General features: G+C 31.8%; 1 protein-coding gene across 2 annotated transcripts in view; it reads left to right on the top strand.

Annotated features, from left to right (window-relative positions):
• The window catches only part of LOC115878491 (UNC93-like protein MFSD11), a 56112-nt gene that overhangs the window by 892 nt on the left and 27222 nt on the right, over positions 1–27998 (top strand). For both annotated transcript variants that reach the window (XM_030895020.1, XM_030895019.1), the window contains one exon: positions 25014–25183. In XM_030895020.1, the coding sequence (XP_030750880.1) occupies positions 25014–25183 (170 nt within the window). The remainder of the gene's footprint in view (positions 1–25013; positions 25184–27998) is intronic.

The following is a 27998-nucleotide window of genomic DNA, read 5'->3' as shown; positions in this document are numbered from 1 at the left end:
TCTAATAGCCTTGTAGGCTAATCGGTATTTGAAGATGAAATAATGAATTATTATTACTAATAGCGCCGGGGATTCACACAACTTTATTTGGGTATCAATTATGCTTTTAAACTATTTATTTGATTAAAATGTTTTTACTTTTCACAATACAATATAAGTATGAACTCTTCAACTTATAATTTATCTGTTGTTTTCTAAAATTATTTCTCAGAATTCAGTTTGAAGGATAATTTTTGCCTGTTTTGTAATTCAGTTGTTGATCGAAGAAATACGGCGACAAGCCTGCTAGTCCAGGACGCAGTGAAAATTTTAATTTAATCAACTTGGTACTTTAATTTCCCAGCCAGCAAAGCGATAGAACTGTTTGGTATATATGTAAGGAGGGGGGGGGGAGGGGGGTCCGATGGGTTGGGGCGGAAAATGCGTTAGAAAGTACAAATATACTGCACTTCTTTTTCCAGCGATAAAAATAGTTCTATTAGTGAGAGATGTTGCGCAGTTTACAAAATAAATAGTCTGGCTAATCTGTGAGAATGGGTCATATGTCTGGCAGGTGAAAAATTGGATAAAAATTATTGAAACAATCGCCCTTATTTTTGTAGTCCTAAAAATTTGTCAGATGATAGTTTATATTATAATTACAGCTGCAAATATAGTCTGGCTCATGTGGAACATCCTAAAAGCCTTGCCAGTCTCGTCCAACGCTCGTCATCAGGCGGGCTAAATTTGGCATGTTCAATTATAGAGGTGATTGTTGTCATCTCTACATGTTTTTACTTTTCATAATTTATGGGAAGAAAAGTATTGGTTTAGGGCGAAATTTGACTATGGCCAAAAACTCTTTTCTCAACTATAATTGCTCTATATATGCCGCTCGAATGGCTTCAGTCATATCTTGGCAACAGAAGGCAGCTTGTGAGGATTGTGTACAGTCTTTGTCTTCTTGTAAGCCTATAGAATGTGGTGTCCCTCAGGGATCAGAGTACTTGGCCCTATTTTGTTTCTGGTGTTTATCAACGACATTGCAAATCTAGACATAAGCGGTAAAATCTGCCTCTTTGCGGACGATACTAGCTGTGATACTAGTTTCACTTGGAGCGACCCAGATGTTACGGTACTATATAATACAATATCCAGTGACTTACGCACCATTAAATCTTGGTGCGATTCTAATCTCCTATGCTTCAACCTATCAGAAACTAAAGTTTTGTCATATAAAAGTACTATACAACCTTTTGTACTTAATAACACCACTACTGACGTCGTGGACTCTGTGAAATTCTTAGGACTTGTTGTAGACAACTCCTTAAAATGGGACTTGCACATCGAAGCTTTATCAAAGAAACTAAGCGCTGCCTGTTTTGCGCTAAGATCAATTTCTAAGGAACTTAACTTATCAACCTCTAGAATAGCCTATTATGCTAGTCACATCTTCGTTATGCCCTTCCATTCTGGAGTACATGCTGCGCAACAAAATTTGATCGTATTTTCAAACTTATATATTTCAACCTGTATATTTAACTTTTGGCATGCTTATATCATTAGATTTGTATCCGTTTGCTTAATCCGCAAGCACATATCTGCTATTCCAGAAAGGCCATCTTACAACTATCCACTTAGGAATGCGGAGCAAGATCTTTATCTGCCAACTCCGAGCTCAGAACTAGTTAAAGGCTCAATACTGTACAATGCCAAAAAAATGTACAATAGTCTGCCTTTGAATATCAAGTCGCTTTCATTCTTTCCCGCATTTCGCAAAGCTCTGAAATCATACTTACTGTAAACTTACTGGACAGAGCCCTATATGCGGTAAACGACTTTTTTGTTGATGTTTAATCATGAACAATTTTGAATTTTAAAATTTTGATCATCTCACACACTGGTCAAAGGTCGAGTATTTAATATTTTATAACTCTTAAAATTATATCCATTTACAATTTTCCTATTGTAAAATTTTATTGATACACCTTTTTTGTGTTCTATTTGTAATTTTAATGACTTAATTTTTTTTGAATTGTATGATTTATATTGTATATTTTTTATTATTTGTATATTTTTTGTGCTTTTGTTTGTTTTGTAAATGCATTTCATTATACAATATGATCAAAAAGTTTTATGATGAAACCTGCCTTGTATGATGATTTTTATGAAAAATTACTATATTTTTTAACTGTCAAACTCAAAGAACATTTGATCGTCTTTTGGTCAGACGTTATTATTTGTTTTCATGTATACATATATACTATGTAGTCTATACTAATAAACTAGAAATATAATAGAAAAGAGCCTTTCTAGCCTCGTTTCTAGTCTATTATTTAAAACCAACTCTAATTTCATAAGATGTAGCTGGTTAAATCCAAAATTATACCAGACTAGGTACCTAATTATTCATTTTTATTTGACTACGTTTGAGTGCTAAATAATTCAGACATCTAAGTTATTATGCAAATACTGTATTCCATTGGAAGAGAGATGATACTGAACTATCTGATATATTTTCGTAGATTAGGTAAGATGAGAAAAATAATTGTATAAAAAAATTAAACAGTTCGAAATATCCGAGTCCAAAATCCAAAGATAAAAATGATAAAATCCAAAATTAAAAAACGTCATATTTAAAGGAAAAAAGAATCACTTGGTATAATTTGTCATTATGGTATTTTTTGAGTGGGAATTTTATGGCAAACCCTTTGTGCAGGATACATACTGCATTCAATTTAATAAAAACTACATACAACTTTAATGTAAAATTATATTTGAATCACCCTGTACAGCTATTAAAAATAAAATACAATACCGAAAAAAAAACGGTGTCAAAGTTGGTATGGAAATGAAGTTATTCCCATATTCCCATGCATACCTAGTAGGTATTTATTTTTCTATTTCATAGAATATACTTGATCAACTAAAGGTAATTTAAAATTATGTTACTTTTCATGCTCTTATTATACTTTATCTATATTGTACTCGTTTTTATAAGGGTAATTCATAAGGATTGTACTTTAAATATCACGATTGGTATTTAGTCGCAATAAAAGTGGAGATTTTAGATTTTATCTAAACTTTAAGATGTCTCTTTAAGATCTTATTATTATTATAAACATATATTTGATACCAATTAAACTTTTAGTTACGTAATCAAGGGCGGGATTTTTATATTCATTGTTGTCAAACATGGGCATATTCGGCGCCGCGCCGGGCTTACTAACTAAAATTTAAATTTCCCGCTGGGGATTCAGGTGATAGCTCTGCTGTAAAAAATGTCAAGTTGTCACATTTATTTATTTATTTCCTGACATTGTCATTCGTTTTGACACTTTATTTTTGTAATGTTTACTAGCAGACCCTGCAGTCGAACATTGGTCGCGTTCATCAGGACAAGTTGATCAGTGAGCGATGTACCATCGATTGGTTGTCCTGCTGAACGTGCTTTTTAGATCAAAATCATAAGTAATGCATATTAAATTGTTTTTACCCATTTTTGGCACAAATCGAGGGGATTAGTCAACCGCGAACAATAAACAAAATGCTTTGTTTTCGTTTTCCAAAACATTTTGTGGCATTTGGCGTATGTGACGTTTAATCCATCATGCATCGGTAGCGTAGCGTATTTTAAATCTGATGGAAAAAATGGCGACTGATCCCAGAGCGCTCACAACTAATCGGCGCGTTCAGCAGAAAATTACTGATCGCTGCGGTAGCGCTACGTCCTGATGAACGCGACCATTGTTCTTTTTAGAACCTCTTTTAGTGCGAAGTGTACAAGATAGCTTAATGGCTGTTAAAAAATCATCGCATGGCCCCTTATGTTCCTTAAATGCTGGTAAGAAGGTGAGTTTTATTGATGTAAATAATAACTGTTTATATATTTATAATTAATTTATTTTTGTTTCCTAAAATATTTTGATTAAAAGAAAATATGTACAAGTGGGCAACGATGTGCCGGTCAAGCTTAGTCACGTGACTAAAATTTTATTTTGATATGAACTATAGTTATAGTATTTGTTTAGCTTTGTTTTACCGTTTTAGGAATAACATTTTTTTTAGTCTTTTTAATTTTGTATGGTTTATAGATCAACTTAGTGTATTATTGTTGATGTTTTGCAAAAATTATTCACCAAAAGTATTTTTCGTTCACGGAATTCATTAAATTTATTAAAATACTGTACCATAAATAATTAAAATAACCGCAAAAACCATAATTGAAATTAGATTTTTCTTCCTAAAAACTGAAAACTACGCTTGATTTTTTTAGAGAAAAATCAGTAGCCATAGACATTTTTTAATTTTCAATTTTCTCATGGAATTTTTTGATGTTTGATTGACAGCTAGTCGATTTCATCATCATCATCATTTTCAGCTTATTCAACCATTTCCAATTATGGTGTAGCCTCCCTCACATATTTAGATAGTCTCTTTGTAGTTGGGCCCATTGTTGTCTATTGTTGGCTATGGGGGCTCATGTTATCCCTGCTAATTTCCGGTAGGTCTCTTAATTCCTCGTGGGTACCAGGCTGTAATTTTTGTGGTCCATCTGCTGTCTGTTCTTCTTGCCACGTGTCCTGTCCATTGCCATTTGAGGGATCTCATTTTGTAGATGACATCTATTACCTGGGTCTTTTGTCGTATCCACTCTCTATATTCTTTTACAATCTCTCTTGATTTCGTTCCGTTGAGTGTTGTGCAACCTGCAGTTTCCTTATGATGCCCGTTTTAAGTGTCCATGTTTCGTATGCATAGGTCATGACTGGTAGTACACATTGGTCCAATGTTTTCTTTTTTAGATAAGTACTCCATGCTAACTTAATTCTTCTGTTGATTTCTGGTAGTAGAGGTCCCGAGCTGTGTATCAGTTGTCCCAAAAATATATATTCTTCTTCTATTTCCAGTGTTGTATTATTTATTAGAATGTCTTTTCTTTCCTCTAGTTTGTTGTACATTACTTTAGTTTTTGCTAAATTCATTTTGAGACCCACTTTATTGCTGGTTGCATTTAGTTCATTAATTTGTGCTTGTATTTTTTCAGGACTCTTGGCAATTAGGACTGTGTCGTCAGCAAAACTTAGATGGTTAAGATATTCTCCATCTATTATTAATCCTTTGTTGGTCAGTCCAGTTGACGGAGGATTTCTTCTAGTGTTGCTGTAAACAGCTTTGGGGATAACGCCTCTCCCTGTCGTACTCCTTTCCCAGTGGGGAACTCTGGCGTTGTTTTATATACCATTACTTTTTTTGGCTTCTTTGTATATATTGGCGAGAGTTTTTATATAAGGTATGTCAATACCTTGTTTCGCTAGGGTTTCTATTTTGCCTTAGGATATATCGAGTCGAAAACCTCCTCAAAGTTTATAAAGGCTATGTCTAGTGGAAGTTCGTATTCTTTTGTTGGGCTGATAGTTTCTCTTAGTGTAAAGTAGCCGCTTTAAAGCCTGCTTGTTCTCGTGGTTGTGCAGTGTCTAGCGTGTTTTGTATTCTGTTGTTTATTATTTTTGTTAAATATTTTGTGTTACTGGTAGTAGGCTTATATTGGTCTATATTTTCTGATGTCTTCTTTGCTGCCTTTCTTATGAATTATAATTATGTTGGTACTATTCCAGTCTTGGCGGTATATGTTTTCTCCTTATACAGCTGGTGTATATATTTGCTAGTATTTTCCAGCTAGACGACTTAAGTCCTAGTAAATATGGGGCTCTACGATTATTTACATGGAAGTCTTTGTACCTATTTAGATATTCGCTTATCTTATGTTATGTAACAAGTCAGATTCTGATCTCCATTGAAGCTCCATATTTATAAAAACTATCGAGAGTGTAAAAACCCGAGTACTCACAAGAACTAGCCAATTCGACTGGCTGCCTAATGAGTAGGCTGTGGTTTTGAATAAAGGTTACGGGTTGTATGACACTGTACGACCTTGATCAAGCAGTACTGTTAATGACCAGAAATCCAAGGAACGGTGTATCGTCTAGTTGATTTTGTTGCATAATTAATGAAAGGTACTTTAAAAGGATATTATTTTAATAAGCTGTTGTTACAAATAGTTTACACTGCGCTTTACAAATGTACAATATCGTTATTTAGTCGGAGTAAAAGTAGATAGATATTTTATAATATTTAATCACACAATGAATATTTTTATTTTATTGTGATATAAACTAATAAAGCTTTAATAACGATCGCTGTTATTTATTTATCTGTATATTTGCTTTATCTTTATAGAACATTTATTTTTTAATAATCCTTCAATTTTCGAAGTTCCCCTCAAATATACCGTACCCTTGTACTATTAAAAAACTTTATTATTAAGCGCGTTTTGCCTTTGACAGTTAAATGTAATATTTTTCCAGTAATAATTAGGTATTGCTTAAATCTCATCCTACATGACGCTTGAACCATAAATTTTTACTCATGTCATCGATCGGCATTTCTAAAGTAATTTTGACGCTGTTTTTTATCATAGGGTATTTGTTTGAAGCAATTGTATTAATGTATACAGGGTGATTCCTTCGATATACAGGGGGGCGCCTCTCATGCGGCGCGGAGGCTCCAAGGGGAACGATAGTTTGTATTGAAACAAAATGTTGTGACCATATATAGGTTAATTCAGAGAACTTTTTAAAAATGTAGAGAGCTCTACAGGGTCTCCCCAAAAACAGTTACATATCAAAGTTGTGTTATTTGTATTTGTAATGGTACACTTTATATATTAATTGATTTTCGGATTCTGGGAGAAAAATAAAGGTGAATTTTATAAGTGACTAAAATGTAATAATGGTTTTTGAGATATGTATTTAACATTTTCTAAAAATAAAGAACAATTTTTAAATTACAATAATAGCTACCTAAAATGGAATTTATCTGGTATAGCCTAATATGTAGTCAAATTAACTATTGTACTTTAAATCAAATTAAAACTTCTTGATCCAACAAGTTATACAGGGTGAGACAAAATACAAAATTAATATTGAACATTGGTCACCTTTAAAAGCAAGTTACTCTTTTATTTTAAGTGGTAACACCCAGTATATTATTCCGATATTCACTGGGGAATTCATGTCTTCAAAATATTATTAAGGTTGCCTACCCCTCAAATAAAGATTTTCCTATATATTTTCATTTATGTGATTTAGTGTCAGTTGATCTTTATTATTTGATAAAATCTAGGTGGCTGTGATATGTCTGACGTTACTTCAACATAGCTGTGTAATTAGTCCAAGTTTTTAACAACTAGTTATCATTTCGTGTCAGTTAAAACAAAAAAAAATCTCAGAAATTTGCCGAAAATGCAAACTTATCCTACATCAGAGAGAAATGATATGATTCTATTAGTTGGTGAATGCAGTGTGCATTCACCAATTAACAGAATACTTAAATGGTCCTGATTTTATCTAGTCTAGAAAGGAAGCATTTTGAGCATTTGATTTCATCTAGGTAATTTTTGTCACATACTTATAATTTTATATCTATAGTTTTAATTCTGTGGTAATTAAAATATGTTTTAAACGTGTATCTTTTTATTATCGTTGAGTATTTTACTCTACATCCTTTAACTTTTGTTAAATTAACAAAAGGTATATCACAGCCACCCTAGATTTTTTCAAATAATAAAGATCTACCGACGCAAAATCATAAAAATTAAGATATTTAGGAAAATCTTTGTCTGAGGGGTAGGCAACCTAACAGTATTTTGAAGATATATGAATTCCCTATCAAACACCGAAATAATATACTGGGTGTTCCATTTGAAATAAAGAAGTAACTTGCTTTTAAAAGTGACTAATGTTCCATATTAATTTTGTCTCACCCTGTATAACTTTTCGGGTCAAATTTAATTTGGTTTAACATACAATGGTTACTGTGATTAAATATCAGGCTATACAACGTCAACTAAAATTTAGGTAGCTGTTATTGAAATTTAAAATTTACTCTTCATTCTTCATTTTCACAAAATGTGAAATATGTCAAAATCCTTACATTTTAGCTATATGCTTCTTTGATGTGTAACTTTTTTTGGGGACACCCTGTATAACTGCATATTTTTATAAAATGCTGTCAATTAACCTACATATGCAGCCAAAATTGCATTTCGATATAAACTACCATTCTCCTTGGAGTCTCCGCGTCGTATGAGAGGCGCCACCCTGTATTTTCCAATTCGTAATAACTTCTTTGATTATACAACTCTATTTTATGTATATTTTTCCTATATAGAAGGATGTGATTAATAAGTGATAATCATTTAAGTGATTATCGCTTGGTGGCCATATTGTAATTGTCATTTTTTGAAATATTAATTCAGAAGTCATTTCAGTCAGTTTCACAAAATATCCCGTCAATTATTATAATAAAAATGTTTAAGATAAGAAGGATATATGTACCTTATTTCGTTGTATAATCTTTTGAATACAACTCGATGTTTCGGGATTACCTAATACTTTTGCCTGACACTCATTGCGATACCGGCAACACTACTCCTCCTTCCTGTCATACACTACTTCGCATTTCGTGTCAGGTAAAAGTATTATTCGGTAATCCCGAAACATCTTGTGGTTACATTCGATAATTCAAGAAAGGGGGACACAACACACACACTGTAAAGTCGCGGTGATAACCCCCCTCCCATACATTCTCCATTCTACTATTTCCGTCGTATTTCATAAAAAGACAGAAAATCTGATACCTTTTTCGGAACACTGGGTATACTGGTCATTTTTTTACAACGATTTAGTCAAATATCCTATAACCATCCTTGCGTTTCATGGTAATTCTCGACAAGTTTTCCTCTATAGCGGATACAATTTGGTTTTTATTTTCGTTGTCAATAGCATGACAGCAATTACGGGTGTCTTGTACGTGATATGCATTTTTTCAACGCAAACACGTTTTGTAAAAATGTGGGCACGGTCAAGTCAAGGAAGTATGATTTTGGTTTTCGATAAGTAGCATATAATTCCTTTATAAAATATTTAGTAGGCGCATAAAATATAATAAAGCATAAATCGAATAAAAGTCACAAAAGACAAATTGAAAGAATCAACAATTATTCTTCTTTTCATGAAAATTTATTTTGTAGGTCATTAAAATTTACCTTTTAACAATAAATACCTTTTGTTTACAGTTGTCCTAAACCAACCAATACAAATTTATGCTATAATACTACAATACTATCGTTTATTGATACTAGTTATTAGTTTAGGATTTTTAGACTTGAAGCAACGATTCTACAGACTCTCTAATAGTTTCAAAAAAAACATTTTCGTTTATAGTTGAGGGTTGGAACCTTTGGTGTTAAACAACAAAATAAAACACTAATTCACCACAATACATCAAAACACTTTACTTTTTTTGCACTGAATGCGCGTTTCGCCAACCATGTTAGCATCATCAGCAGATGATTAAAACTGTGAAGTTTAAATTGTCATTTTCAAATTTTCCATCTATTAATAAAATAATATAGAGGGTGTTCCAAAAATAAAACGAAAAAAAAATGTTTTATCTAGGCGGATAGCGGAGGAAATAGTTCGAACATTTTTTTGGTTCTACTCTCAAAATGGATATTTTTTACCTTTTCTATGATTTTTTGACTTTTGAAAAAATATCGACATTTTTATCATCAAAATACAAGACATTTTATAGCACATCCACAATCTGGAAATTACAAAACTTTCGTTTAACATTTCAAAATCAAAACTTCATAATTTGGAAATTGCTGGATTTACGTATCTACATTATGTTATTATGATTATATATCTAAATTCAACAATTTCCGAATCATGAAATTTTGAATTTGAAATGTTAAACGAAAATTTTGTGATTTCCAGACTTGATATAATCTCATTTTATACATCTAAAATGCTAACTTGAAATCTAATATCAAATATTATTATCACAGTTTCCGCAGAATGGCATCGTTAAATGAAACCCAACACATCGAAATTAATTAGATCGAATTGTTTAAGTGATATTTTCAAAAGTCAATAACTCGGAAACGGTTGCTTTGAGGTACATTGTGTGTATCTCGATTTTTGCTTAGAATTGAATGAAGAACCGAAATATGCAATAACATACAGGGGGTTCCATTTAAAAAATGAAACTTTGATGTGCCACGACTTTATGACCGACCTTGTATACTTAAATTTATTACCCGCTAATAGATATTTAAAAACCCTATAAGTTTTATGTTTAACTTTCTGCACTCCCTTTTATATTTTAGCCTTATTTTACCTAATAATCCACCGTTCCCATACATATCAGCGACCCTGTATAGACAGTGGTAGTACCTAAGATAGATCTTAAACATCTAGAACATTTTAGACGCATTTAATTGACTTTCTTTCATTCATTATTGCACTATCTAAAGCATTTACATATGTGAACGGCACAGAGAGATACGATCTAATACCTTTTTTATATCAAGTCATGTCGAGGAATTTCTATCGTGAAAAACAATCTGTTTTGTCGCGGAATATTAGGAAGTCTTAGGCCATTAGTTGGCTTTCCAATTAACTGATAATAATAATGTCATTTTAAGTAATATAAGCGAATTAAGTCAGTCCACAGTTTTGATTTTATATGAATTAATAGTAGAAATTACTGTCAAGGGAAGTCTAAAGTCTAAGGTTCAGGACAAGGGACAAGGTGTGTCAAAATTTCTAAGGGATATATTTTTTATTTTTAGTTTCATTATTATCAATCGGCAGAACACATTTTGGTAGATTATTTTATTGACATTTTTTCTATTTATCTTTTTATTTTGATGGCTATTTTATAAATTCATTTCAGATTTGTCAATACATAGTTATCAATCGATAAAACTTACCCTAAAAGTTAGATTTTACGATTTTAAATTCAGTGTTCAGTGGTGTTAAACTATATACAGGGTAGCCCATCGAAAACGTTCCGCAAGGCATAACGTCCAGGGTAATTTTTTTTTCAGAAAATTCAAAAATACTCTAAGCGGGGGTGTCATCCCCCAATTTTTTTCAAATGGGAAAGGGGGGGTTAAGTGGTACCGCAATGAAGAGGGCTTTCTATTCTCTATACTTTCCCGCTTCGTTTTTGAAAATCGGTCGAGTCATTGAGAAAATATGAAGGATTGAAATTTGAAAAGTTTATTTAAACATTTATCAGAGTAAATGATAGGGATAAATTCCTTCGACCAATTTGCTGTTTTTTCTTATTATTTCTAGATGTTTACGCATTTTTTCACTTGCCACGAGGTTGAACGATCAGGTGCGGTAGTTGCTAGATAGCTGTTCTGTGACTTGTGCGTTGAAGTTCTTCTCAATTGCTGTCCTCCATTCGCGAACTTCGAGTTCCGGGCTTTACGCCCTGGGGCTACTCGAGAACGGTTCTGAAAGGAGCGGTGCGCGATAGCCTGGTGCCTTCATATGGCGCGGAGCAGTTCTGGAGCTTTATGACTCAATTGAATGGAGTGAGAGTATCGCGTTCTTGAACAGTTCAGAGCTGCTCAACTGCGTGAAAGGAGGACAGCAAATATCGTTAAACTTTTTAAAAATTAAGGTTTACTCACTTGCAGAAAAAGTGGAAATAATCGAACTTTATTTTAAAAATAGTGAATGTGGCAATCGGGTTGCCCAGATATTCAATGAACGCCATCCTGACAAACACCTTTATGGCAAAATTGTTCGCTTAGGTACTGGACTGGTACTGTTCGCTGAGTACAACAAAATTAGCCAATGAGACCGGCGTGAATCGTACAGGTGTCCAAAGGATATTAAAACAGCACAAGTTCCACCCGTACAAAATTCAGTTGGTACAAGAACTCAACGAAGACGTTATTGATCGTCGTTTGCAATTTTGTAAAACTATGAGTGAACGAGTGGCGAATGATAATAATTTCCTATTTAATGTGTGTTTTTCGGATTGGTTTGGTTAGGTTAGGTTAGGTTAGGTTAGGTTTGGTTTTGTTTTTGTTGTTTGTTGGCCAAGTTGCCATGGATAGTACGCTGAGTACAAGAAAATTAGCCAATGAGACCGGCGTGAATCGTACAAGTGTCCAAAAGATATTAAAAAAACACAAGTTCCACCCGTACAAAATTCAGTTGGTACAAGAACTCAACGAAGACGATTTTGATCGTCGCTTGCAATTTTGTGAAACTATGAGTGAACGAGTGGCGAATGATAATAATTTCCTATTGAATGTGTGTTTTTCGGATGAGTGATCGGATGAGTTCTTCATAATGCCTTTCGAGAACGACTTGAAAAGTTCGAGAACGGCTTGAAAATAATTTGTATTACTGTATGGAGGTTGAGGGGCAACATTTTCAGCATTTGCTTCATTAATAAGATAAGTTTTTTTTAATTAATTCAATTTATGCGTTTTTTTGCAAAAAGTACTTTTCAAATTTCAATACTTCATATTTTCAAAATGACGACCGATTTTTAAAAACGAAGCGGGGAAATATGGAGAATAGAAAGCCCTTTCCATTGCGGCGCCACTTGACCCCCCTTCCCACTTGAAAAAAGTTGGGGGATGACACCCCCGCTTAGAGGGTTGAAGATTTTGCAATCATTTTTGTGGCAAAAGTTGTCCCTCTCCCAAACAAAATTGACGTGTTTTTGGATTTTTTGAAAAAAAAAATACCCTGGCCGTTATGCCTTGCGGAACGTTTTCGATGGGCCACCCTGTAGCTCATATGAGGTTAACTCAATGTTAAAAAATATACCGTCTCCTTCTTGGTATCTTATAAAATTTAGATTTTGTTTCAGAGGTTGTCGTAGAATGTACATTTTTTTTTGACATACGTACTAGTGGCTATGGTCATAGGGCTATGGTTGCATATGTCTATTTATTTTCCTAAAATTACCCTTAGTGCAAAATATTTTACCTTTCATTTTAAATGTTCTGTACCTATAAGATTATTTTAGATTATCTGATATAATAGACACGCTAAGCTTAATGCTACACTATAAGCTTGTAGTTTTACAATACTATTTTGTAAATAAATACACAATAATAAATCACGATAATAATACAATTGAAATTTTCTAAAAATGGTTATTTATTAGTATATCAAATTGGAAAAGATATTTATCAATATACCCATCTCTTTTTACAAATATTAATACAATTTATTTTTTAATAGATTAGATTTATTTTTTTTTTCTTACTGATACGAGACATGGAGATCAATTTACTCTTTCAATGGTAAATACGAGAGAAAAATCATTGAGGGGCTTTAATTAAAGTTTACTGTGGAAAATGCCATATGAAATATAAAACCGCAAATATCTGCGAAACCGTTAAAATTTTTTTAAAATACTCTAAATATAAAAAATGTTCATTTTTAATTCTCCATCTATTAAAAAATAATATACAGGGAAGAATATACATAAGAATTGGTGTAGAACACCCTGCATGATTTAAGATTACGATATTTATAGCAAAGTAAGTATATTAAAGACCATCTTAAGTAAATGCCTTTAAAATTTTGTTTCCAAAAAATAAAGTAAGTATATTAAAGACCATCTAAAGTAAATGCCTTTAAAATTTTGTTTCCATTTCAGGATAGTTCTTGTATTATTAATAATTTTTTTATAAAAAGGCTGAATTTTTTTTTATTTATTTAATAATAATCTTGAAATCTCTGAAACTGTCAAAACATATTTAAAAATATCTTAGAATTATGTAAAGTGATCAAAAAGGAAGCCAAAAATGCAATAATATACGGGGTATTCCTTTTAAAAAAAATCATCCCGATTCACTCACACTTTTTTGAACCACCCTGTAGAGGTTAAAATATTTTCCCGAAATACATCCTAGTACATACTTTATGTTTGTACTTAAACAAAATTCGCAAGTTTTTTATTCTAGGAGATATACAGATACCCGACGCACTATTGACGAACCCTGTATGTCGTGATTAAACACTGTTTATTTATGTACGTTCAACTGATATTGATTCTGTATGATTTAATTAATTATAGAAATTAAGCACATATATGTTATTCACCTAAGTAAATCCATTCAGTGTACCACTATCTGGACTTTGATCTTTTAAAATTATCTCCTAGTTTTTAATCTTATTAATTCACTCATTAATTATTAAATTTTGAATAATTTTATAGTTTTATCGTATTTTCTTATTAACTGACCAAACTGTGATATTGTAGGGAAATTAGCGAGTGAGAAAATATGCATTGGAAAAAATATTTTTTTTAATAGACAATGCATATCGCTATCGACGTTTATTAACGATTTACCGCAATTTAGTAATACGCGTATTTTTTACGGTTACTGATGATTATATTTACATACATATTTTACATAATTTTATGGCAAACACATGCATATTGCGAATCGTCGAATGTCTGTTATCAAACAAAAAATGTTCGTCTTTGTTCCTTAGAAAATGATTTAATGAATGAGGAAACAAAGCATTTTCCGATGCACGTGTTATCATTTTCTAGCGTTGTCAGACAATATTGTCATGTAACTAATATTTGAAACATATTAATTCAATCACAGCTTATACAGTACCAGCTGGCCATTTTTGCTTGTTTTTGAATATCCGCTACTCCTGCAGAGTAGGCCGGGGCGAAAAAGGTCGAACATTTTTTCCAAAAATGATATATCATAGAGATGAAAAGTTGTGTGGTGGGCCAAAAATCTTTGTGATTTTTTTTTGGATTTTTAAAATGATTTTTAGCCGCGCCCCTGGGGGATGAAAGGGGTATATTTTTTATTTCAATATCTTTTGACGTCATATCGAAAAAACGATTTTATTAATGATAAAAATAAACCACATTTTAGAAGATAGCAACTGCGACTTTAGACGATTTTGGATTAGTGTCTTCGGATAATCCTATCAATGTTATAAATAAAAGCAAAATACGTAGAGAACTGGTCAAAAAAAGAAAATCTGTCCAAGAACTAGCAGCTAATTCTGACAAAAGCATATAGGGTATTTATTTTGATGGAAGAAAAGACCGGACCACGATGCTTGTTAAAGGACATCGTATTACTAAACAGCAGGAACATATATCGATCCGGGATAGATTAGTCATGCAGATGGCTAATAACGGCAAACCGTTTACTGCGATTATATATTTCCACAGACTTGCCTTCAGAAAACGTTGTTTTACTGGCTACGTTTCATATTGTTTAATAAATTTTAAGTACGACCTGAAATTATTAATTGAGTGAGTTCCTTTTTATTAAATTTATATAGCTAGGTATGTTAGGCTTTTATTCACTTTGATTGTCTTTCAATATGTAATTTTAGGCGCATATACCAGTTTTTTCCAGGTAAGTCGTTACCTATTTCAAAAATAAACTTATGGAAAAACTTGAGATTCAATGCAAGAAAATACACTTTGATATTCTAGAAGTACCTCTTAAACTGTATATAAAATGACTATTTTGAAAGCATCAGCAACAATCTATATTATTTAAAGATGCACTTAATTTGCATGGTTAATTTGCGTTTACATTAGGCTACAAACGTTTGCATTGTAATTACTTCATAATATATGGGGAAAATAAAAGACGGACAAAAGAGTTTCACCAGTGTCTCTTTTCTCGCGTAAAATAAGTAATAAACTTTGCGATGGCAACTTGTTCATCCTCTCTAAATTAACGCATTTTGTAATATCAAAATTGAATTTCAAATTAAAAATCATAAAGTAAAATTAAAAATTGTCTGATAATTCAGTCCTTTGAATAAGAAGACTAAGGAAGGAGCATATCAAAAATCTTAGGTACACCGCGATGGGCCTCAAATATGGCCGACTTAAATTCCGGTTTATCAGTGTCGTTCTAATTTTATTTAAAAAATGTAAAACTATGATGTAGGGTAGACGTGGGGTAGACTCAATAATTTGTTGTTTTATTTTACGTTGTGAATAAATGTTGGTAGTTATTAAAATTGTTATAAAAATATATAATTCTAATAAAATAGATAAGTTATAATAAGTATTTATTAACACAAACATCCGATACGCCACTGAAGCAGGTAAGTCAAATTAACGTATCTAAATTCTAGACATCTAATCTTTGACAAGTAATAAATAAAAGCTAAAATGCAGAGAAAATATATAATTTAGTTAATTTAAGTGAATTTCATAAATGATCGGTTTACTACACGTATGTATATTATATAGTCACTTACTAGCGAAAAGTTGTTCCATTATTTCATTCAATTTTTGCCGAGATCTACCGCACGCTACACAACCAACTATTTTAGAGTCTTTTTCGATAAATCGCGATAGTGTCACTGTTAATTTAAGTTCTGCCACAATTTCCATCTAGATTTACTACCTTTATACAACTATCAGTAGTAGAATAAATAATAAATAACATAAAATAAGCTCCGTAAAGACTGACAAATCCACAAAATTTCAAATCAAATTCAAACAGAACTGTCAAGGATCCCCACCCTACAGTGCTTTTTCCGTCCACCATGCATAAATACATGGATAGCATTATGCTTCTTCCTTAGCCTTATTCAAAGGTTCAGTCACATTTTAATTTTGACATTGATCGATATCTGTCAATAAAATTATGACCCCAGATCAAATGACGATGACAATTACAATAAGTAATAAACTTTGCGATGGCCAACTTGTTCATCCTCTTTAAATCTACAACGCATTTTGTAATAAAAAATTGAATTTCAAATTAAAAATTATAAAGTCAAAATTAAAAATTATCTGATAGCCCAGTCACATTTTAATTTTGACATTAATCGACATCTGTCAATAAAATTATAACCCTAAATCAAATGACTATGACAATTACTAAAATCAATGTGCAGTAATTTAAGAAATGCCGTAAAATGACGTCACCAGTCTGTTTCATCTGGATGTCAAGTGAAAGAGAGAATTCGACAATATTTAGTAAATAAATATATGGACAATATATTATAATGGTGACGTTGAACGATGGCTGAATAAACAATAGGTACGCAGAGTTCCATGCAAATGATCCTTAGATGGCAGGCTGGTTTTGCTGTGTTTTTATGTTATAAAAATGATATTACATTAGTTGAATTTACTTTGACGATTGTGTAAATTATCAAGTAAATTTAGTAGATACTCTTTTTTATTATAGAGCTACAACATTTAAATACATTGAGACTGGCAAAGTACAACCACAGATTATACAGATTATAAACTTTGTTTTTTGTTTATTGTTTTTCGTGGTTCCGATTTTCGGAATCGGGCACTAGTTAGGTTACTAGTTTGCGCACATAGCACGCCCACTTATGGCCTCTAAAATTGTGCACAACGCCTGACCGGCACAGTTATTAGAAAGATATCGGAAAACCGAATAGCGTCATGCAGTATTTACGCGTACCTTATCACGGTTACGATATGCGCGAGTCAATTTTTAACGCAACACCCGCTAATAACGGTACCGCCTGACGTAATTTGCGGATCAATTACACCAAGCGCTATTTCTAAATAGCGTTTAAAATTTGCTTAAATGGGCATGTGCGGGTATTTGACAACCGGGGCCGGCCGGCGAGATCTTTTATTTTAGGTTATGTTTGAATTGTTTTGAATTATTACTTTAGTTTTATTAGGTAATTTGATATTTAAGTAGCTGGGATTAGTTTTAATTAAATAAATATGGCTCAAAATATGGATTCCACCTCTTTCAATATTAAAGAACCTATAAAGAGGCTTAGGTTTACAGCAGATGACGACTTAGCCCTTCTAAGAGAATTTGTTGCTTGCTGCCCTAAACCCACTGGCAGACGTTGAACAATAAAGCACTGGAAATAAGCACTTTAGCCCTTTAGTTTTAAAATACCTAGTAAACAAAACAATTTCAAGGTTTTAAATTCAAAGTTAGGTTAAGTTTAAATAGCGGATGCGACGCGAACAGAATTCTTTCCGATCCGATAGCTATAAATCAAGAGAGTTAATACTACCTCACGTAAAGGAAATAACACTTGGCCTTATTAACGTCCATGCACGCTATTCGGTTTAGTGATATCTCTCTATTACGCTGTTTATTGTCATTTTACGCCAGTTTATTTTTGCGCACAGGAAATTTTACTCGTTTGCACATCGTCATAAAAAACCATTTTCGTACCACGAATTAGGGATAAAATTTTTATCTGTACATATAGTATAACTAATCTGTGGTACAACTTGTACATTCGTACATTCGGAAAATTGTAGCAAAGTTTACAGAATAAAATATGTTGTAGTAAGAAAGTAGTCTCTTTGCTTCACCCAGAAAATTAATTCTGGCTGGCTAAATAATGGCTTCACCCTCCCGTATTAATCTAGCAATTTGTTTCTCGCGATTCAGTTGTAAATGAATAATTTCAAGTCCACTTATAACTGAATTTCCACCTAGGTTTCAAACTTCTGAAACAGGCAGGGGCACAGGCACAGCAAGGCATTTATCCTAGGACCTAGCTCTAAAACCGCAAAAGAACTGCTAATGCTCAGCATGAATAAAGTGCGGATTACAACAGGCCTCTTGACAGGACACATGGCTGTTAAGTGTTACCTGAACAAGCTCAACCTGTATCAAGGAAGTCTTTGCTGCAGACTCTGCGATAAAGATCCTGATAGTGATGAGTGAAATATCGGTAACTGTGACTTTGTCACTGATATTCTATAATCACAGTCACGGCCTGTTACTGATTTGAAAATAAACGGTGACTTGCTAAAGCGTGACGATTACAGTTAATTGTGATTTCTCTGGTAACGAGAAAATACTTCACAGAGCGGGACGTCGCGCGTCGCGAACGCAGCTGCCGATGGCGCCGGTTGTGACCAGGTCGTGACTCAGTTCAGTCACGAGTCACGACGTACGTCTCACAGGATAGATATCTGACAAAGTGACCTAAAGACAGTGACTGTTAGAAGTGATTTAATTTTTTATGTATTTTATATTTTATTACTATTTTTTATCACTACGAATCGGTTTGGTTCCTTTTTAGTTTAGCAGGTTTTTTTAAAGCCAAACATAAAGTTTTACCTTTATACTGTTTATTTTTTTTTAGAAACTTCATTTTTTATATATTTCGTTTATTTTAATACAAAGAAAAATATTTGTTGTTTAATGTATTACTTATCTCGTGTTGTTAAGTTTCGTTCGTTATGGTTATGAGCATATTGCATATTTTATTCTTTTCCCGTTGGTTTCTTTAAATAAAAAAATTGTTTTATTTTTATTTTAATATACCTTTTACCCACTGTTTAGTGTTTTCTATTTCAGCGGCCTTGGATAAAGGACAAATAAAAATTAGTATAACGACAACAGAATCGTATCATTCGTATCGTATCTTATATTTTAGCCGTGATTGTGCTTTCGGATTCATAATCATAAAGTCGCAGTCACAGTTAAGAGTCACAGATAATACAAAGTCGCTGTCACAGGTAAGCCTGTGAACAGAAAATCACGGTTTGGCTCATCACTAGATCCCGAAACAGCGGAGCACATATCACTGCGAGGTTCTGGATCGCAAGCGACACTTTTTATTTGGGAAAGCTAGGCTAGAACCGGAGGAACTATGCTCTTATCTTATCAAGGACCTGCATAAGTTGGTGCAAGGTACAGGCATAGGAGAATGGATGCAGACATAAAAAGAGGACAAACACAATAGGCCTCACAGATCGCAGTGTTTCCGGCAAAGGACTTGTTATGAAAAAAAATTCTGAAAAGCAACAAATTACACACGACAAAGAACCAATTTTGAATATATAAATTTTAAATTAAATTGGTTTTTATATATGTAATTGGATTAAAGATTGAAAACAATATAAATGTTTGGTAATAAAACAGAATGTGTGTGAAATAAGTTTACGACACATTGAGTTGTAGCTAGATATAAATTTAATAACAAATATTTAATTTTATCACATTTTCCTAAAATCTACTTTTGATAATGTGCATTCGAGATTGTTTTGCAATCATTTTATTATAGTAAACAAATACAAACTGAAGCTTTATCAATATTTATAAATTCTCCTTATTGCCCTGGGCCATTACATATCGGGTGTTTTTCGAAAGTGGGTGGCTAACTCCTATAACTTTTTTATTTTTTTAGATAAAAATATGAAATTTGGTATGCTAGTATAGACAATATACACATACATCGGGATTGATTAACGTATTCAATTATTAATTTCGGTGACTTCCTGTTTTACCGGAAGTGACGACTTTGGATTTTTAAATGGTACTCTCAGTATTTTTTACTTTGATAGAAAATGGAACTCTGAATAAAATGATACGACAACTTTTGACATTTTTAATTGAAAAATAGTATATTAACCAACGAGTTTCGAAAACGACGTTTTGCACACGAGTTCGACAGTTTGTTGGCTCGAGCCGCAGGCAAGAGCCACAAGTCGAACGAGTGTACAAAGAAGTTTTCGAACGAGTTTTTTACGCTATTTTTTCTATGACTACAAATTAGCAGCAGACTCACTCAGTTTTTGCCAGTTTTGTGAAATAATTTGCGATGTAATGATGACGCTTTTCTGACGGCTGCGTTGAGTTTGGCGTTTCAGCTAAACATTGGAGGTTAAAAATGTTAAAATTGTCACATGTCGTGTGCAAAATGACACATGTCGTGCGCTAAATCCATAGATAAAAGAAAATAATCTACTATTAAGATAGATATAAAACTTAATAGTAAAATTTTGGGTCAAAGCGCCCCTCCGTGTTCTTAGTAGAGACTACGTTTAACCCAGCGCCTTCGCCTTTTCTGCTGTAAATATTTTTTTTGTTTATATTTGATTTCAAAGGATTTATTTTTAAAGTTACACTGATATATTAGTATATCAGAGTAACTTTAATAAAATAGAAGAATATATATATATTTTACAGTTTATTAAATACAAATTTTGACTACAAGGTAGAAAGTAAATCACAATATTTGATAAAACTTATAAGTATATCATTTTTACAGTTAATAAATAATAAAACTATTTCTGACTATGATATTTAAAATTTAGATAGATAGAATATTAAAAAACATACCGGTATTTGCAGACGCAGGCCCAAATTCAATAAAAACCAAAATTTTTCCTGCGAAAATTGGGCTTTTTTCACAGAAAACGCTTTTCTTCAATTGAAAAATTCATATTTACAATTTTTGTTTATTTTAATGTACAAAGTTTGGATGTGCCAGCTTTACATTTCTGAGAGCAAAGACGATTAAACTTGTTTCCATGGCTAACTAAGTGAAATTGTTTAAAGATTATAGGAATTGGCTATAACTCAGTAATTTTTCGAAGAAAACATATTATAGCTTATATCGCTAAAAAGCTTAAAAAATGGCCCTTTTTATGAAGTCTTGTCCAACTATGGTTTCCATTTATAAAAACATATGTTTGGTTTGGTTTGGTTTGGAAAACGAAGGACACAATCTCATTAAGGATGTGATTATCTACAACTTTTATCTGAAAACTTTTTGTCTAAAATAGCTTATAATGGAATTAGGGACAATTTTTAAAATAGCCTTAATTTGTTTTTTTTTAAATATCTAGTAAGCCATATGAACTTTTTCAAAAATCTGAAAGGCGCATATTTATGACCCCTCAAAATTGCAATTTTTTCCCCATTTAACCGACTCTGTATCTCCAGTAGTTTCCGAGATACCCATAGAGAACATCGTAGGAAACTCACCCTGTATACTTATATGGCAGCATTTAAGTGTACTTGATCCAAGTACACTTTGACCCTGTCAACAGGGTTTTATATTAAAGTTTGAAATTAAGCACACATTTACAATATTTATAATAATTGTTTATATTATTTGGGGTTTAAATATGAAAATGAAAAAAGTTAATCGCTATAATACGTTAATACAATATATTATTTTTGTAGCATCAATAAAGAGTTTAAAATAATCGGATAGCGGCATATATTGAGCAATTTTTATGATAGAATTATGTGTAAATCAAATACTATAACCGTTATCAAATATTGAGTTATCCAAATACCATATCTTTCCAATTGTCCTATATTTCGATATCTTGTTTTTGTGTTTTTCTTTCGTCAAATCATTCTCGGATTTTCATTTTTATTAATTTATTATTGATAACCATTTCAAATCTTTCGCTGTATTCATTCGGAAATGTGGTATGTGTGCCAATCAATCAAATTTTGATTTCAATAGATTTAACAATACTATCAAGTACGAGTACTATCTTAACGTATTAACAACCAAAAGACAAAATGCTTTAAAATCAAAATATCTGATTTTTTTATCAAAACAAGTGGATCGTGATAAAACAACAATTTTTTTGGGAAACCACTAAGATAACTTTCTTATTTCTCGAATCTCGAATATTAATTTGCCTAAATAGCTATAAAAATACTTTTCAAGGAAAATCCGATGGAACATTTTAGCGTGGGTTTAAATGTATCCGTCATGCGTAGTCCGTCATTCCGTCACTTATACTAATAAAACTGCAGCAAAATAAAACACTAAATCGCCACAATACACCAAAACACTTTTATTTTTGCATTGGATTTGCACATGATTAAAACTAAAGTTAGTTTTAATCATCTGCTGATGATGTCAACATGGTTAACGCGCGTCCAGTGCAAAAAAAACGAGTTTTGGTGTATTGTGGTGATTTAGTGTTTTAGTTGGTTAGTAGCTATTAAAAATATGGGCAAAAATAGAACAAATTGGAATAAATCGAAAACTATTAAAAATAGGTATTTGACATGCTTAATAAAAATTGAAGTTTTATAAAATCTATCAGAAAAAATAAAAATATATAGTGGTGTACCATTTAAAAAATTTGAGATTTTTTAATTTTAAGTAGTTGAAATTCATAAATATATTTTGAAAATCCTGTAGCATTTAACTAAAGTATCTTTACATATATCTTGTTTTTCATCTCTATATAACTCTCATACCAAATTTTGGTACTCCAACTTCAGAAACAATGGCATCACTGACAATTTTTTACCACACTGTAATTTAACATTTGTTTAAACAAATTTAAATACTACAAAAACTGTTAATTTTAGGTATATAACATTATATATAAAAAAATTATGGAATTTTACGCAGAATCTAAAAATAAAATAAAAAAGGGTGTTGTATTTAAAAAAACATATATTCTATCCGCCACACTTTTTTGAAGCATTCTGTATATTCTATAATTTTAAAATATTTATCTTAACCTTCCCTATAACTTTTATATTTAACATAAAATATTTTCTCTACAACCATTAAATTTAATTCTATGCTAAATTTAATTCTGTACAGAAAAATAGGAATTGCAATATAAAAAACTTACAAATTTATCATTACTTTTTTGGGACACCCTGTATACAACAAAATATTTTTAGGATATGCATCTTTATAAACCTTGGAAAAGTATAAAATAAATTTTGAATAAAATCCGTTTTTATCTTTGTTTTCAACCGGTATGGCGAAAGTGTTTTTAATCGTCTAGCGCGTCACCTTTTTACAAATTCTTTTTGGTTGCCTGACATTTAAATGTAACCCAAAAATTCATTAATCTGCATTTTTATTGTCGTGGAATTCTTTTCGACCGATAAAGTGTGTTCCATGCATAAAAATCCATTTTTCAATTGTCAATTTAAACTTACCTGAATGGAAATTGGAGATAAAAGAACAACCAAAATTTTTAACTCGATAACATTTGTCTATACAGGGTTGTCCCTTGTTTAGAAAGGGTGTCCCAATATTCCGTGGACTTAGAACTACTACGTATTAATTATCGGTATTATTCAAATCAAAATAAGTTCACTGGACACAATTGCAACCTCTATACAAAAGTGCTTCGTTTGACCGTTAGAGGGCATCAAACTTTAAAAAAATAAAGACATTTTTTAAGATAATTCAGGAATCAACATCTCGATTTGGATGAGATTTAGGGTACCTATGTTTTGCAAAGACGCTTTGTCTTTAACATTTGACTTCGAGAAAAAAAACAGAAAATGTACGGAAAGGGTGAAACCCAATTTTTAATAGTTTGTTGTGTATAGTGAACTCTGTATAAACTTTATTACAATGATGATTTGTTCAGCTTTCAAGTGTAAAAGCCGCAATGATAAGAAAGAGTCAGGAGTTACGTTTCATAGGTAAACAAACAGTCTAGGTATTCCAACTTTATAGCGTTTTCTTATTGAATTTGATAATTATTTTTCTGATATTACATTCACTTGACATGTGCTATGCGTCAATACTAGTTTTGTACCTTTTGTTAACAATCTAATTTAAGTTAAGAAAAATATGTGCCACTGTTTGGAGACACGGTAATAATTAGGTCTCAAGAGTCTCAAGTGTTACTGGTTCTTGTTTTCTTAGTCATTGACCTTTACTATATTTTTTCTCTCTTATATAGAAAACGCCACGTCGCATATTTTTTCGGAAAACAATTTTGAGATTTTTTTCCAAAGTGGACCTACAAAATATACAGGGCGTCCTAATATTCCGTGGACTAAACACTATTTGTGTAGTACCTACTAACATAACATTCCATACTTTTGCTAAGTAGATTATTTTATATGGGTTTCGATTTTTTAAGTAATATACCTAGGCTTGAATTTAAAATAACAATAATTTGAACCATTTTACCTATAACAAACGGAAATATTTATTTCTTATGACCTCCCTGTTTGATATCCGATCAGTGGATTTAGACAGATCGAATATGTCGACTTTCCTTAATCTATAAACCAAATTTTAGTTTTCAATATGTCGAATTTATGATTAGGTTAGTTGGTATAATAGAAAAATTTTGAGATATGGAAGTAGTTTTGAAAAATATAATAATATACCGGGTGTTCCATTTAAAATAACAAAGATGCTACCACTTTTAGTATGAAGCGGCAACACTGTAGTGGTGAAAATAATTTAGACTGATGTAGAAGGTGCCTTAATGCAAAAATCCATTTTTTCAAAAAAATCCTATGACCGGTTTTGATCCTATGAACGTTTAACATGCCATGGCCGTGCATCACCCTGTATAAATCTAAATATCCAGTAATAATTTTAAAAAACAAAACTACATAATATCAATTTTGTTTACAGAAAGCGATGATTGACAGTATCAAAAGCGACGACCCAAACTTTAATGGAAATGCGTACATCAGTTTGGCCATAGTCTACGTTTTCTTCGCTTTATTCAATTGGACAGCACCATCAGTTATCAGTTTAATTGGACCAAAATTTGCGATGCTTATTGGTGGAATTACATATTTGTAAGTGCGTAATTTGTGTTCTAATTGGGCCGATTAGTGATGACGTCACAAGGTATATGCAACTAATTTTACACTAAATCCTAATGTTTTCTCTAACGCAGTAGTTCCCAAACTTATTTTTCTCGTGGACCACTTTCAAAATTTTACTGGTTTCGGTGGACCCCCTGCTGCTACATTTCTACCACATTCTTAAAGTCGCCAAAAAATAAAAATTGTGTCATTTCTGAGTTCTGTCCCTATATTCCGATATGTAAAATAAAAACGAAAAATGGTACATTTTATATCACTTTATTTATTAAAAGAATAGAATTACAAGAAAAAATATTAAGGTAATATAGGTTCAGGTCATAATTTTAATTAATGGGAAGGATGTATCTGATGGAGTGTCAGCAAACGATCAATGTTTGGCTATGGCAAACCACCCTTGAGTATATTTGCCTTGTGTTGGTATCCTATTTTAAGCAAATCATGGTATCTCCGTTATTCGTGAAGATAGAAGGGTGCGGTTTGCACACTTCTGTGCCACTTTGTCAAACGGAAGATGCTGTCAAACAAAATTTTCATCCCCCTGTTTCTGAGCTACAGGTCTTTTCGAAATTCTGCAATTTGGGACAGCCCCCGTATCTCCGTTATTATGGATGACATCGAGAAGGTGAAAACCGATTTATAGAATTTTTATGTAGAATACAGTGGCGTAGCTCCGTTTTTCTTCGAAAAAAATTGTTTTGAAAATATGAACTAAAGTTATGTTTTTTCAAATGGAACACCCTGTATTTTTATAAATCATATGATCTGCCTTGATATGATCTTCAAATATATATATATATATATATATATATATATATATATATATATATATATATATAGAAAGAATAGTATATATATATATATATATATATATATATATATATATATATATATATATATATATATATATATATATATATATATCTATGTTTATTTTCACTATTTACGCATTTTTTAAAATATATCATTTTCTTATTAGTAGGCCGTGATAAATAACAAAATCAAAATGGTATTTACTAAAATAGACATACACATATTAAAATTTTATTTGGAATTGATATATTTTACTTTTGAACTGTTACCACTGAATCTCTGAATATATTTTTCTTTTTTTTATAACGGAATTTATTATAATGAGAAGGGTTTGCAAATATCTAAAAGCTTGCATTATTAACGCATTTTCCAGATGTTCGACATTGTCTTAGTTGCCACGATATATTTCATATTTCAAAAATCCCCAAAATCAGAAATCGAGAATGGACAAATCCGGGAATCAGGGAGGCCATCATATGAGTACCTTGGTTCCAATTCATTGATTTGAGAAAAAATAATTTAACAAAATTCAAATATTTTAGTTGTAAGTTAAGTTGTGAGGGGGAGCCCCATCCTGCTGAAAGTATATTTCACGTAAATTAGCTAAAGAAATATTTTAAAGTTCCGATACGATAGCTTCCAAGATTTACAAATAGCGGTAGAGATTTAAGGTTCCCTAATATACAAAGAATTAATTAGTGGCTCTCAAAATAAAACAAGAGACAGATAGCAGTATTACATTTAAGAATTCTTTAGTTTCTTTTATTATCAATCATGGCCTACTAACAAATATGATCTTTTAATATATTTTTTTAAATATTGCATTAAATAATGAAAATAAATATAGAGTGTTATATATTTTTGAGAAGCTTATGGCAAGCCAGATCATATAATTTATAAATATACAGGTTGTTCCATTTAAGAAAACATAACTTTAGTTCATATCTTTAAAAATATTATTTTCGTAGAATAACAAACTACGCCACTGTATTCTACGTAAAAAGTTCTACAATAAACAGTTTTTACCGTCTCAATACCTTTAACAATAACAGAGATACAGGGGGTGTCAAAATTGCAACATTTTCAAAAAGACCCTGTAGCTTAAAAACGAAGAGGGCTATGAAAATTTTGTTTACGGCATCTTCAGTTTGACAAAAAAGTGGCACTGGTTTGTGCAAACCGCACCATTCTATCTTCACTAATAACGAAGATACCCTATGATTTCAACCAAAATGGGACACCCTGTACAGCTCTCAGGTCCCGTGTATCAGGAAACACTGCGACATATCACAAGTATATGCGAGAGTGCAGCCGACGCCTATATAAAGCGGCACTGTAAGAAGAATGTCAAAACTAACTGTCACAGTGACGTGTCGTACACGGTAAAGTTGCCTTGGTCCAGTCTATCGACATACCCATAGATAAAAGACTATACTATTAAATAGATAACTTTAATACATTTCAATTTTATTATACAAGGGCGCCTCTGGTAGTCGGAGGAAGAAATACTAATGGAGGAGAGGGGTGCGGGGAAGGGGGTTGTTTTAGTTAATTTAAAATAAATTTAGAAATACATGTAAGAACACTTTGTGTGCTTTTAATTAGGTCGATACATAACATACATATTATAAACGATAAACATATTATAAACGATAAATCAACTTAATTAAAAGCATACAAAGTGTTCTTATATGTCGGATATTAATTAAAAAAAAAATATTAAAAAGACTAAAAATAGTATATATTAAGTTGTTACAGTTATAATTTAATCTTTGGCAATTTTCAGCAAATAGCAGGCAGTTTTACATAATTTTCCTCCCTTTGAAGTGAATTAGAAAGAGCTATATAATTTTGGTATAGGCGAGATTCCCAGTTTGTTTCCGTTTGAGACCTGAAATAATAAAAACAAATTAAATTAGATGTAGTCATCTGTTGATCATGCTAATATAACGCAACGCGCGTCCTTAATTCCTTA

This window comes from Sitophilus oryzae, unplaced genomic scaffold, assembly GCF_002938485.1.
Source record: "Sitophilus oryzae breed Bouriz unplaced genomic scaffold, Soryzae_2.0 scaffold_1515_pilon_pilon, whole genome shotgun sequence".
Lineage (NCBI taxonomy): Eukaryota > Metazoa > Arthropoda > Insecta > Coleoptera > Curculionidae > Sitophilus > Sitophilus oryzae.
This window is presented reverse-complemented; position numbering and strand designations above follow the sequence as displayed.